Consider the following 14,530-nt stretch of genomic DNA (forward strand, 5'->3'; position numbering starts at 1 on the left):
GGTCCCCCCCCCCTACTCCTACCCCCCCTCCCCGTTCCCCCCCCCTCCTACCCCCCCCTCCCCCGTCCCCCCCTCCTACTACCCCCCCCCCTCCTACCCCTCCCCCCCTCCTACCCCTCCCCCGTCCCCCCTCCCCCCTTTTCCCGACCTCCTCGCGATAACCTCGTTGGCGTTCATGTTGGTCTGCGTGCCGCTGCCGGTCTGCCAGGTCAGCAGCGGGAAGTGGGCGCCCAGGCGGCCCTCCGCCACCTCCCCCGCAGCCGCCATGACCGCGCGACCCAGCTCGGGACGCAACAGCCCCGCCTGCGTGTTGACCTGCGTTTGACACGCGCACAAACATACATATACACATACATGTATACATATATACACACTCGCACAGTCACGGCTTAGGTAACTAAACAGACACATACATACGTACATACACGTCATTTACCCATCCGCGGAAGTGTTTTGGGGGTTGAGGGGAAAAGACGCCGGGGGGTTGGAAAGCTGGACTTGAAAGTCCCGGCTGGATAATCGTGCACAGGAAAAGAGCACGGGGTGAGGAGGTAGATGACTGGGGCAGAGAAGATTGGGAGGGGGGAAAACCAGGGTTAAAAAACCTTACACGAATCTGTACAACACCAACTTTTCCTGCGCTCGGCGGCCAGAGTCTGGTGCAATGACGTTTTCCCCCTACCCCCCTACCCCTCACTTCGTACCAGTCTGTCCACCCCTCCACTCCCCCCCCTCCTACCCACCCCCCTTACCCCCACAACACGTAGTTGCCCAGGCCCCCCTGAAACACGGCACTCTCGAAGCGCTTTGACACCCCCCCCCGGCAGTGTTCCGTACAGCTCCACGCTGAAATGTGCATACACTCGCGCATCAAGACCCTACACACGCACACGCACACGCGCACATACATACGTACATACATGTTGGCTTCATTCTCAGTGCTTTCTTCATCCGGCTTTCCGCTTATCAAAACACACACACACACACACATACACGCACGCACACACGCACGCACACACGCAATCGCGCTCAGAATATGAACACACACATAGACGACATACGCACAGACATACACACAGATATAGACACAGATATAGACATAGACACAGACACACACACACGCTCGGACACACGCACCTCCGCCGCCGCTCTCTTCACCAGCCCCAGCGCCCGGATGAGCGCCTCCGGCACCCGCTCCGTGTGGGGGTCACCAAACTGGAAGTGCTCCAGCGCGCGCTGTGTTTGAGCACCCCAGTATCTGAATACATGGGGTACGGCGTACGGCATAGTGATTTGGGCGGGAATTACGCCACGAAGAAGAGGTAATATGAACTTGACAGCGGGTGGGCAGGCCCGGGTGGCAGAAATTATCAAACAAATTTACAAAATGCAAAAAAACTGCACAACGCGCACAGCACCGCACATGGACTGTCGACGTCCGGAGCACCCAGTGCTTGAGGAGGTGACCGGTGGGTGCGTGGGAGGGATATGGTTTTGACGAGTTTGCTAAACGACCCGGGGGAAGTGGGTAATCCCCGGACACACACACACACACACACACACACACACACACACACACACATCAAGCACAGGGCCGCACCTGTCCGCGGGCACCTCCACTGGACCCATCGTATCCTGTATGGGGTTGGTCGTTGGCCGTTGGTCGTTAGTGGAAGTTGCGAAAGTTGGTTTATGTCTCGTTCTGAGCGGTTGCGGGTGGGTGGGTGGGTGTTGGGTGAGTGGGTGTTGGGTGGGGCGGGTAACTGCACATGTGATGGGTTTGTGGCCTCCGAGGTTCATGTGGCTCCTGTCACACCCTGTGTGGCAACATGGAGACGGTACGACATGAAGCTGCGTGTTCGCGGGGGTGTTTGTCGCCACACTCGTCAGTCCGTCATCCTTTTATGTTCCGTCGTTCGCTCGTACACGACCCATGGGATCCACTGAACCATGTACGACAAGGTCCATTGCCGTACTGCCCAATCCAAACCGCTTGACTGCTCCCCCTGTATGTAGTACGTATACATTTGTAATTGTTATTATTCGTTACGCACCTTCTCAATCCGTACGGCCGTACGGCCGCTACGCGGCCCTTGCCTGCCCCAGCCACTGCTGCTACTGCCGCCATCGTTGCCGACTCCACCCTCGCCGGCGCTGCTGCTGCCGCTGTGAGCGCGAATATGAACATCCGGGCCCCCGCTGGGGCCGCGGGAACGGCAGCCTAGTCGGCAAGATTGAAGGGCGTGTCGTCATGTAGCATAGTTGCACGGCATAGTTGCACGGCATACAGTCGGACTAGCCTCACGGCGTATGGCAGCACGCATATTGATCCATGTCAAAGATGAGGTTATCATATGATGTTCGTTGTGTTGTGTGTCGGGGGGAGTTTTTGGAGTCAAAGCTTGGTGGGCAGGCTATAATACTGCCTTCACTGATAAGCCGCCGAAGTGGGAGATAAAACGAAAGGTCTTCAAAATCATTCTTTTTGTGTACGATTTTGATTTTGATTTGAGAACCAGAGGGAACAGGATTTCATGAGGAAGAGCTTTTCATTCATACGTTTATGTGGCTACAGCAAAAAAGGGCAGTTAAGAAGGGGCAAAACGGCGTCGTCGCAGCCTCATGAACGCAATGCTTTTTCCAGGGCCCTATGGCATCTTGCGCACCACCTCCACCTCCACAAGGGCACACGGGTGATGAGGGTAGGTGAGGGGCGGGCGGGGGGAAGAGTCTGTGATGAGGGTAGGTGAGGGGCGGGCGGGGGGAAGAGTCTGTGATGAGGGTAGGTGAGGGGCGGGCGGGGGGAAGAGTCTGTGATGAGGGTAGGTGAGGGGCGGGCGGGGGGAAGAGTCTGTGATGAGGGTAGGTGCGGTGTGGTGAGGGATAGTTCAAGGTAAGAAGGTAGGGGCTTAGGGCTCGGCCGCCCTACCTACCCACCTTTTCCCCCCACCACCGCCACTGTTTCGACCTCAACCCCGCAACCCCCAGAGTTTTACCTGCTGTTGGACGCGGGGATGACGGCTGCTTGGGCTCCATCGGGGTTCCTGCTGCTGCGGATGCTGCGGATTCTGCTGCTGCTGCTGCTGACGATGATGATGATGATGATGATGGTGACGACAATGGTGACGGCGATGATGTTCCCACGCGACACCCGGGGTTGTCCTTCTCGCTGCCCGGGTCAGCATCATCCCGAGCTCCCCTGGGGGCGAGTGTGTGCGTGAACTTGCCGTAAGGGTTCGCCACGGCCGAGCCCTTCTCCGTCGCGCCTGCAACCAGAGGCGGGATGTGGAGAGACCAGGGCCGCGGGGCCGGGGCCGGGGCCGGACGGAGCGGGCCAGTTCGGGCTGGTGCTCAGCGGGGCTCAGAGGATTGGACTAAAGGGGGGTGGTTGGGCGGTGGTTGGGCGGTGGTTGGGCGGTGGTTGGGCGGTTGGACCTCCGGGGAGTGAGTGTGGGTGTGAGTGTGCGTGTGAGGGAAAACCACGCGGCGCGACATGTCGTTGGTCGGTTCGCGATAATGTTGTTTAGCTTTGCATGGCGCTGCTATTTTCAAATTCTAGAGCTTGGTGGGTTGATTCCCAAACTCTGTCGGGTTGGGCTTCCTTGGCGGTTACTGCGGTTACCTTTTGGGGTGAAAACAGAGCGTTTTTGACGGTCGTGTGAAACCCCCCTTGAGAACGGTATGGTAGTAGGTACCGATATCGACTAAACCAAATGATGCAACATGTCACAACAAGGTCGAGTAATATATTGGTACTTGTAGTGTAAGGTTGGTGTGCCTTTGTTTTATTACGGCTTGGAGCCGTAATGGCTCCCTCCTGAGCGCATCACAAGCCCCGCAGGCCCGTGGGTCGCGGCGCACTGTTGAAGTCTAACAAGGCGGTAAATACCTGCTCCGGCAGGAGTGGAGTTAACCTGGAGGGTTGCATGGCGCCTTGGGTTGGTCAGGGTTATCATGGCCTCTTTCAACACTGCCGCTGCTGCTCCTCCTGCGGCAGTGGTGGCAGCGCTACCGGACCAGTTGGTACAGCAGCGCGCAGACAGGAGCAGCAATCGAGATGGTGAAGGGCCGAGCATCTGCGATGGAAACGGCAACGGAGATGTTTTGGGGGTTAGAGGGAAAATGCAAATGATGGGGGAGCTGATCTGGATTTCCTCGGCACCGTCAACCGGCCGTGGGTCCCCTACTTGTTGTACGTTCCGGAAAGCCCATCCCTTACTGATGACAATTGCCAATAAAATTAATATTTGTTTGAACTTGTAATAATGTAAGGCAGCCTCACCCTGGCTACTTGTTTAGATTTGAGGCACTCCTAATGGAGTTGAAGCAACTGTGTTCCAGTCAAGCCTGCCATTTAGGCAAATAGTGATGAAGAAAACCTAGTCTTTGTTACATTGCTGCTTCACAAATGGAGGGCTCTTACACATTCACTTGCCAATTGTGCCGCGCTCGACTTACCCTTGTGGGCAACCTTGAAGCGGCCGAATCGGTGCCATGGGCAGGAGGAAGGGGCCTCCTTGTGCCCCCCCATCTCAACGCAAGCGTCTTTGACCATACGAATGTCGACGAGTCCTTCATCGTGCTGGACGGCAAGCGCCAGGGTGCGTCACAACACTCGTTTTTTTGCTCCATATCCGTAAATATGATGGATGATGGTGCTCATGCTTCCACAAAAGTCGCTTCCACAAAACTGCAAATCGTCGTTCCGCCATGGATGGTCTGCCCTTCGCTGGAACTGTACGGAAAGGCTCCGGAAAGGAAACTTTTAGACGCGCTAATCGAGGGGCTGGGGGGGGGGGATTATACCCGGCCAAGGGTTGACGTTGCAGAAACCGCCGCACGTGGACATCTAGGACGTGGTGGGGATGGGGTGTTATGTTTGGGTAAGATGAGGTGCGCAATCAATCAGCTGGCGGATTACGGACAGCAGAATATTTACCGGCATCTTTTTACTTTCTTCCCCTGCCGTCCTCTCCTGGTTCTTATTATCCTGTGTCAAAATTTCTTCCCGCGCATCCCACTTTCCAGGCCTGCCCCCAACCGGCGGCGTCCCTCCCTCCTATCAGGCCACCCAACACCAACTACACCAGCATCACCAGCAGCAGCAGCAGCACCAAGGCCCACAGCAGCAGCAGCAGTTGCAACAACAGCAGCAGCAGCTTCAACCCTCGCTGCAGCAAGGCGCTCAGCAAGCCCATTTGCAGCAGCTACAGCAGCGGCGGCAGTCCCCTCCCCAGCAGCTACTGCCGCCGCAGGCACCACCTCTTACCCACCTTCAGCAACAGCAGCAGCAGCAACAGCAGCTACTGCCGCCACGCGGTCTAGAGGAGAGCTTCGTGGTGCTAGGTGCCGCCTCGTTGCTGAGACCGACCCCCGGGTCACACACACCCTACACCAATATGCCCCTGCCATCCGGAGTCAGCGCACTGCATCTCCAAGCCCTCCAACAAATGCAACATCACCACCACCAACAACAACAGCAGCAGCAGCAGCCGGGCGGCCCAGGCGCAGCTGGGGCAGTCTTGTCTGGTGCACAGCAACCCTCGGGAAAGTCGCCGCCGCCGCCGCGGTCGCTGCTATCCCAGCAGCAACAGCAGCAGCAACAGCAACAGCAGCCAGGTGCCTCTAACCAAGTGACGGCAGCCGCCACCTCGCAGACACCGCCGCCACCGCCGCCGCCGGGACCGTCGCAATCGCCCACTACCCAACCTCGAACTCCCTCCTCGAACACCCCCACCCTCTCCTCCACCTCCGCCCAGCAGCAGCAACAACAACAACAGCAGTTCGGCTACGCGCCACCGAGTGCTTCTCCCCCACAGCCGTCTTCATTTCGGCGTGGCGGCACCGCCCCAGTGACGACTGCTAGCGGCGGCGGCGGCGGCGGGGGTTTCTTGCAAGCGAGTACGGAAGTAGAGATGGAGTACGGCAGCCCCGCAGGCGGCGGTGGTGGTGGCGGTCCTGCTGGGTCGGGTCTGGACTCCAAGCTGCAGGCCCTGGCGCACCTCTTTGAGCTGGCATCGACAAACACACAGGTATACACACACACGTTTTCGCGATGTGTGCAGGACCGGTCGCAGTGGGATCCACGGATGGTGGATCCGTGCCCTCTTCCAGTCCTTCCCCCCTACAACCCCGTTGGCCAAAGCCTCATCTTCCTCGGGGCTGGTCAGGGGGTTGGACCGCAGTTTGCATGTATGTATGTATGTATGTATGTATGTATGTATGTATGTATGTATGCATGCCGTTTTTAAGTGGTGCCATTAATGGCGTTCTGTGCTCGTAAACTGTGATTTATGATTTTCCCCGGGGGTTAAAACGCGTCCCGACACGGCACTTGACGTGTGGCCAGGTCGATCACCCACTGTGTATGGACTGCGTGGGGCAGCTTAAAGAGGAGATGGAGGCGCAGGTAGGGCCCCCGGGGGGGGGAGGGTGTAATCCAGGGCGGGAGTGGGAGGGAGGGTTTAGGAGGAAAGGCCACCAAACCAGAAACCCGGGGGCACTATGTCCCCCGGGGGTTTTCCACCCAGCGAGGGGAAAAGAAAGATGTGTGGCTGGGTGGGGGTATGCTGGGGGCATCTGGAGGAGGAGGAAATTGCGGTCCTGGGCTCCGGGTAGGTTTCGGAGCAGAGGGGGGAATGATAGAAGGTAATGTGCGTCTGTATGTTTCGTCGCTTGTTTTTCGTGTTGTAATAAAGTGTGCAAGCCACGGAGATTGTAAAGAGGAATGGCAGAGCGCCCAGGTGGGTGGATCGCTCGTCATTGTTTAGTTTTATGTAATGATAATTTTAGTAAAGCTCATCTCCGTTAAGCGGCACCTGAAAAACAGTCCCCAAGTTTAAACTTTGTTAGACCCGATTCAAAAAAATAAAAAATTCAAATCCTAAATGTTAACTTCCAAACCGTTCAGATTGCGGAGGCCGAGCGGGAAATCGCGGCATACAGTGCTTGTCTGATGCAGCTGGAGGTATCCATGCCTCCTCCGGGGCCGGCGGCGGGTCGTAGCGACAGTGGGGGTAGCGGCGGGGTCCCGACGGCGGCCGTGGTTTCGGAGCCGGCTGTCGCTGCTCGCGACGCTGAGGAGGAGTACCAGCTGGAGGACATCAGCCGCCTGGAGCAGGAGCGCGATCAGGAGAGGTGGGGGGGGGTTGGAAAACCCTTTCACCTCTCCCCCTACCCTATCCATTTTGCAGGCAATCTCCTCCCATCCCTCACCCTGGGGCCATTACCGCGCGCACACACACACACACACATACATGCACAGACACGTGTCACATCCCTCTTTTAGGGTCTTGTGACTTTCCTCGCGTCTTGCAGTCTTAGCTGCTGCTCCACACACACGCTAAGAACACACGTACACCCAAATACCACATCGGAACACCACATCGGCAGTTGATTTTTAACATTTACATGTAGAGTTCCCGCGCACTATGACCACCATAAACACCATTAACGCGTAAAAAATGATAAATGCAGGGCTCGAGCGGAGGTCTTGGAGTCCGAGCTGGCTGTCGTGGCTTCGGAGCTGGCTTCCCTGTCCGCCGCCGCCGCTGACCTGGATTCGTTAGAGGAGCGTTACTGGAACGACGTGAACGACCTGGAGCTGCTGCTGCGAGCGCATACTGAGGAGCGGGGCGCGCTGCTGGCCAAGATCGACAGGGCGGGCCAGCGATTGCAGCTGCTGAAAAACACATCCGTACTGTACGACGCATTCAAGATCTGGTAAGGATGGAGATGAGGATGGAGAATGCGGAGGGGAAGGAGGGGGGGAGAGGTTTTTCCGGGCGGGAAGCTGTCACGTGGGGGGAGTGTTTAACGGTGGGGGGGAGGGAAGTAGGAAGTTCGGGGAAGGGGGAAGCAATGGGTCGAGCTCACAATGCGAGAAGCAGGGGAGGGTAACTTCGGGGAGGCTGGTGGAGGGGAGGGAGGCGGTAGTGGGAATCGTGGGACTATGGCGTCAGAGTGTGGTGTGGGTGAGGCAAGTCGGGCTTCCCCCACGTGTGGCTTCTGGGCGGGAGAGGGGAGAAGACGAACCACGTGAGCGAGTGAAGGTGATGCCAAGGAAAGACTGATGCGCCAGAAGTCGGGAGAGGGGAGGGAGAGTGGAGGAAAACTGGGGACGCGTGTGTGCATACGCGTGTTGTGTTTGGGTATTGGCCATGTTCTTCCTTCTGGTGGAATCCCCACTGCCCCTCGGCCGGCTTCCTTATCCCCCGCCTCCCCCCCCTTCCCACCCATTTCCCCGCCCACCCACCCACTTCCATTGCTGGGGGTGCTGCGGGTGGCGGTATATACACACACACGTACACACACGCGTACACGCACACGCACACGCACACACAGGCACGATGGTCCCTTCGGCACCATCAGCGGCTTCCGGCTGGGTCGCACGCCCGAGGTGCCTGTGGAGTGGGACGAGATTAACGCGGCGTGGGGGCAGGCGGTGCTGCTCCTGCACACCATGGCCCAGGTGATGTTGATGATGATGTTGGTGATGATGTTGGTGATGATGTTGGTGATGATGTTGGTGATGATGATGATGTTGATTGGGTGCAGGAGATGGAAGAAAGGAATGCTACCCGTTGAGCGACAACCCCCCCCCACAGACACAGACACACACACACACACACACGTCTGGTCCACTCTTGATCTGGCAGCAGCTTCACTCGTTCGTGGGTCGTCTTCCCCCCCCCACACACACACACTTTCAATCGGGTGTGGTCGTGCACGTGGTTGACGTTGACAGGAGGCTGTGTTCCGGTTGTGCAGCATTACCTGTACCGCACTGTTTGACCCCTTGACCCCCGGATGAACTGCCCCTCATCACCCTTTTTGCACCTCCACCATTGAGTTGGCCCTTCCGTTGCTGCCGTACCGTTGCTGCCGTACCTATGTGTTTTTCGGCCCGCGGCTTCGCCCGTCCACGAGCACCTCTCCCCTCCCCGCTCTCACGCCCCAGCCGCCCCTTCAACAGCAAGTTGTTTCTATTACGTCTTGACGCATCTCATTTCCCCTTGACCTCGCCCTTGACCTCGCCCTTGACCTCGCCCTTGACCTCGCCCTTGACCTCGCCCTTGACCTCGCCCTTGACCTCGCCCTTGACCTCGCCCTTGACCTCGCCCTTGACCTCGCCCTTGACCTCGCCCTTGACCTCGCCCTTGACCTCGCCCTTGACCTCGCCCTTGACCTCGCCCTTGACCTCGCCCTTGACCTCGCCCTCGGTCCCCCCCCTTGACCTCGCCCTCGGTCCCCCCCCTTGACCTCGCCATCTTTCCAGATGTGCAAGCTGCAGTTCAGTCAGCACCGGCTGCTGCCCATGGGCTCCCACCCTCGTGTGGCGGATAAGCGGGCCACGTACGACCTGTTCGGACCCGTGTCCAAGCTCTGGTCCGCCAACTACGACCGAGCCATGGTGGCGTACCTGGCGTGTCTGCGGGAGTTCGGCGAGCACGCGAAGAAGAAGGACCTGCAAGGCGGTGAGGTCCAGGAGAGGCTGGGGAAAAGAAGAGAACCACGAGCGAGTGTGAAGCTGCTGTCAAGGAAAGGGGGTCAGGGAACCGGGGGTATTCAGGGGCCCCTGGAGCCCTTAGCCATCTAGGAGTAATCTGGGGCGACACCATTCTTGCTGGGAAGTCAGTCGACAGTCGTCAGTCGTCATCTTGATCAGTTTATTGCTCTTCTTGCATGGGACTTCTGGCCTAGGGCGTGTGGTGCGCGCGCTCCGTAGTCATTGGGCCACGGTGTCATATAACCCTTCATGGCACAGGTTGTCCATGCGTCCTTTCCGGCTTGAATTGCCTGCCATCACTTCTGTCTTCAATCCCTCTTTTCTTCCATGCTTTCTAGATGTTCAGGTTTATTTTTTCTGAATTTTTGAGTTGTGACAGATCCGCCCTCTTCTCTAGGGGCCAAAACCCCTCCTCTCCCCAGCTCACATACAACCCCTCACCGTCAACCCGGATACTCTGCAGGCAAGCCCACGCAGTTCAACTTTCCGTTCCCTATCGACGGTGATAAGGTCAATAACCACACCATCAAGCTCACCCTCAACAAGGATGTGCGCTGGACCAAGGCGCTCAAGTTCATGCTCGCAAATCTCAAGGTAAGGCACCATGTAGTGCCCCGTACTGTACGGCAGCGCCGATGGCGGAGGAGCCGAGGTGCAGCTTGCAATTTGGGGCATCCCCAGCAGCTGGGGCGGCAGAGCAGTTTTACCGGTTGAGGCTGGCTGCATGCATGCATGCCCGGTGTTTGGTTTACCTGGAAACACCTCCTCCTCCATTTATATGCACCTGGTTCTCCCAGAAAAAAACTCACATGTTGCAAGCTGTGTGGTGGTAAAAGTCCTGACGCCTAATTATGCAGGCCTGTCCTGTCCTATCTTTATTTTGTCCAGAGTTTTTTTCTGGGGAACCGGGTGCATATCAATGGAGGCGGTGTGTTTTCGCAGCGGACTTGGTTAACCAACCTCAGGCTGCAGCAAACGTTGACTTGCTCTCACCCTTCTTTTGCCCGCCCCGGAATGCGGCCCCCCTCCCCCCCCGGGCCGGCGCGGCGTCTTATTGTCCGCAGATCGCACTTCAGTGGTGTGTGAAGCAGGACCAGAACATCGAGGTCCCTCAGTTGCAGCATCTCGAGCAGGAGGGGCCGCAGTGATGCACGAGCAGTGAAGTCCAGCAAGCTAGCGCTCCGGCTTATGTGTTTGGCATAGTGAGGTTCACATTGCTTATTGATTAATGAGTGTGACGGAGAGACGCTGGAGGCAACGTTGTGTGCAGTGGGCATGACAGTTGCTTTAGGCTCTCGGAGGGAGGGCGTTGATTGAATTTTAATGCATACCGCAGCGTAACCAAGACTATGTTGAGGACTTGGTTGATTAAGGGTGGCACGGTGGCTCGCCGTTCTCCGGGAATTCGTTGGTTGTCGCAAACGCAGATGGCCTGCAAGCAGATGAGGTTGACAAAAGTACGCTGCAACGTTTACGTCGGGTGATACAATTCTGCAGGGTTATACTATGGGAGCGGAAAACGTAATTCCGTCCCATTGGTCTCAGGTGATGGTACAGTAACCAACTGAAATCGGCATGTAATGTGTTGCCCGGTGCTCCAGCATTCGCAGATACAGGTGTTATTGCGATTCTCTAGGTCTACGTCACTTTTTAGGTCACATAGGTTGCAGACGAGTTTGCGTGCTTCTGTGTGAACTTGCGACGTCGAGAACGCGCACCACCACCACGCCTGGCATATATTGGTCTACGTAATTTTCCCCAGGATAAGGCGAAATGTTTCGCAGAAGTGCGCAACGACTTCAGTTGTTGCTGCACCAACAGCAGAATGGCCACGCCAGCGACGAAATCCTATTAGCGGAACGTTTGCTCTCCGGCCGGCTCGCGGGACCCTCTGGAAGCTCATGTATTACAGAAACGAGCTCTATTCTGTCTCGGTTGTACTCGAAGCAAGCTGCTCGCAAGGGCTTGCTCGCCAGCCACTCAGTGTTTCGCACCGGCATACTGAAGCAGGTGTGCTGTTGTAATACAAATGTTTGTTTACATGGGTGTCTTGTAAGATCTGGGACAAGGTTCCGCGGTGTTAAGGTCGCGGTCTCACGCCAAGCCAACGTTTGCAGGAGGGTTTCCTTGCAAACCTGTTCCGACGGTACATGGGCAGCAACGCGCCACGCAAAGGTTAGCATCACCAGGAATAACGTTATTTGTCCCTGCCTGGCGTGGCCGTGGGTGCTAAAAAGCCGGACGCAATGCTGTACGTGCTGCAGGGTTTGAGAACTTCGTCCCGAAGGGGCAGGGCACAGGGGCTTCCAAATCTGCAAAGTCATCTAAATCTGAGGGTAATATCGGCGGCAGCGGCGGCAGCAACCAGAACCGTAATGAGGGCCCGGGTAAGCGGCTGCTGGGTGATTTCCTGGCCCAGGAATCACCATCATTACCACAATCACCATTCCGTGGCATTCCAGGAGGGGACCAACCACCATTTAAATTAGAACCTGCCGGCGCGGACGTACCCGAAGCTCTGTCGTTCTTCATTTCGAAATGCGACCCGTTCCCCTCTCCCATGTGGTCCTCTCTCCTTCCACCCCTTCCCACCCCTCGGCACCCCTGCCTCGCGCCAATTGTCAATTCCTCGTAGCGTGGCTGCTGTTGGCGCCTCGCCTGGTATCTCTCCCTTTTTCTCACGATGCTAATTCCCGCTGATGCTGATGTCGCCCCGAAACCCTTTTCTCCTCTCTTTCCCCCTACTTGCCTTCTTCTTTTTCGCAGATCCCGACTCTCAGAAGTTAGATCTGGGCGCCACCCTCATGAACTCCATGCTGCTGGGGGCCCTATGGCTGCTGTTCGGTCCCAGTCTGAGTGGCGGCAGGGAGGGCGGTGCGCGCACATCCGAAATTTCCTTTCAGGAGTTCCGAAACCAGCTGCTGGCGAATGGCCAGGTGGCGCGGCTGGAGGTGGCGAATGGCAGCATTGTCAAGGTGTGAAGATTTTAACCATACGGTTCCGGTTCGTTCCATTTGGGTTGCGATGAAAGTGGGACGACGACGCGATGATGATGATGATGGTACGATGGTGATGATGGCATGACGATGGTGATGATGGCATGATGGTGATTGCGGGGGGGCCTTGCAACCGCTGCATTGAGGGGTTTCGGAGCCAGTAGGAGTCCGCAGTCCCACAGAAGCCATAGGGTGTGCGCAGAGCGCGGGGCGGGGGGGCAATGAACACACACATACACACACGCACGCATGGGCACAGCAGAGGCGGGAGGGGGAAGTTGAAAGGTGGTTGAGGGGATGATGTGGGGGGAGGGGCAAGGAGGGGAGGGGCGGTTGTTGGTTGCGGTGCGGCGGATGTGAGGCAGGAGGGTTGGTAAGGTCAGGGGCTGACGACGACATGACGGTGATGATCGGTGACTGTCAATCTTGATGGGTGATGACGGCGACGACGGCCGAGCGGCCGCCAGCGGTGGTGGCAGTGCAGAACTGTGTGTGTGTGTGTGTGTGTGTTTGTGTATGGGCGTTTGTGACGGTCTCGCAATAGGGCAATAGCCGATCGACACGTGTTCCCCTGCCCCTCCAGAACATGTACTCGTCACGTCCCTTATCATCTTGCCATTTCCCCCCCCCCCCGCCTCTTCCTCTACGGCCTCCAACACCATCGCCACCGCCACCACCACCACTCATATATCACCTATTGGACCCCTTGTTGGATCATCAGGTATTCGTTGGACCGAGCAGCGCGGCATCTGGGGATCTCACCGCAGCAGCAGGAGCCGTTACTGCCGCCGCCGCATCATCATCATCGGCAGCAGTAGGCCTCCCACAGCAGCAGCACCAGCAGCACCAGCAGCATGAGGAGGTCTTCATCACGGATAGCTCAGGTGCCTCATCCGTCGCCTCCGCCCCCCGCGGTGCCGGTTCCGGAGCCGGGGGCTCGGGCGGCGCTGTGCTGCGGTACTACTTCCACATCGGCTCTGTGGACTCGTTCGAGCGCAAGCTGGATGAAGCTCAGCGGGAGCTGGGTATTCCGCCCTCGCAGAGGGTGCCTGTCAAGTGGGTCTTATGGGGCGAGTTGTGGAGCCCCCGGGGGAAAGGGGCGTGGGGGAAAAGGGAGGAAAGGGAAGGGAAGGGGAAGATTATAAAAAAAGGAGTGAGAAGATGAATATATATCTTTAGTGTTAGGCAAGACGTGAAGGAAAGGGTTTTTGGTCTTTGGAGGAGTGAAAGGGTGTGAAATGGCGCTTTTGGGGGAAAATGGGTAAGATATATTATGAGATTGGGCATTTGAATTTTGAATTTGGATATGAAGGCGGGGGGGAAATGTCCAAGAGAGCGTGAAGGCGGGTAAGGCAAGAGTGGTAGGCAAATTTGGATTTAACTGACCCAGGCAGGAGGGATGGCAGTAGGGGAACAGCGGGCAGGAGGCGGAGCGAGTGGGTTATATAATATGGAGACCGGCGGTTAGCTTGCAAGCGGGCGGGGGGATGCGCTACATGGGCAGGGGTTGGGGTTTAGTAGAAATGGAAAACCCATATAGATGATGTGGGTTGTTGGGGGGGTGGTGGGGGAAAAGGGAGGAGAGAGGAAAGTAATGTGCCGCATCGCTATCAGTGCAGCACCGCCTGGTCAGCTGGGGGTGAGTGGGTGGGGGGTAAAGCGGTGAAGAAGAGAAAGACTGCGCGCGGGCTGCGGAGCCCCCTAGACAAGCTAGAGCTACATACCCCCCCCCCCCGACGATGAATGAACGGTTCCATCTAACGGTTTTTTTACCGCTCGTCTTCCTCAGGTATGTGGACGAAGTCAGCTTGGTGAATGTGCTTCTGGAGGTGGCCCCCACGCTGCTGCTCATGGGCGCCACCTACTGGTTCATCAGCCGGCAGATGCGGCAGATGACCGGGATGGGGGGCCTGGGGCGCGGAGGTCTGGGAGGGCGAGGAGGCAGGGGGGGCATGGGCGGACCTGGGGGCTTTTTCGGAATGGTGAGTAGGGGTGGGCGAAGAGGGGGAGGGGGAGGGACGAAGAT

At 57.5% G+C, this 14,530-nt stretch overlaps 2 protein-coding genes across 2 annotated transcripts in view; one reads left to right on the forward strand and one right to left on the reverse strand.

Moving 5' to 3' along the window:
* Positions 1 to 1,800, reverse strand: part of fum2 (fumarate hydratase) — a gene marked incomplete at both ends in the record, with an annotated part of 5,763 nt that extends 3,963 nt beyond the window's left edge. Inside the window, 3 exons of the mRNA XM_002952102.1 lie at positions 149 to 315; positions 1,138 to 1,258; positions 1,601 to 1,800. Of these exons, the coding sequence (XP_002952148.1) occupies positions 149 to 315; positions 1,138 to 1,258; positions 1,601 to 1,800 (488 nt within the window). The remainder of the gene's footprint in view (positions 1 to 148; positions 316 to 1,137; positions 1,259 to 1,600) is intronic.
* Positions 1,801 to 7,525: 5,725 nt separating this feature from the next.
* On the forward strand, positions 7,526 to 10,222 carry apg6 (autophagy protein; the record flags this gene model as incomplete). Its single annotated transcript, XM_002952015.1, has 4 exons — positions 7,526 to 7,722; positions 8,344 to 8,487; positions 9,298 to 9,476; positions 9,972 to 10,222. Coding segments are annotated over 4 exons (771 nt in total), but the record flags the coding sequence as incomplete, so codon positions are not given.
* Between the last annotated feature and the right edge of the window lie 4,308 nt (positions 10,223 to 14,530).

This window comes from Volvox carteri (genome assembly GCF_000143455.1).
Source record: "Volvox carteri f. nagariensis unplaced genomic scaffold VOLCAscaffold_27, whole genome shotgun sequence".
NCBI classification, from domain to species: Eukaryota; Viridiplantae; Chlorophyta; class Chlorophyceae; order Chlamydomonadales; family Volvocaceae; genus Volvox; species Volvox carteri.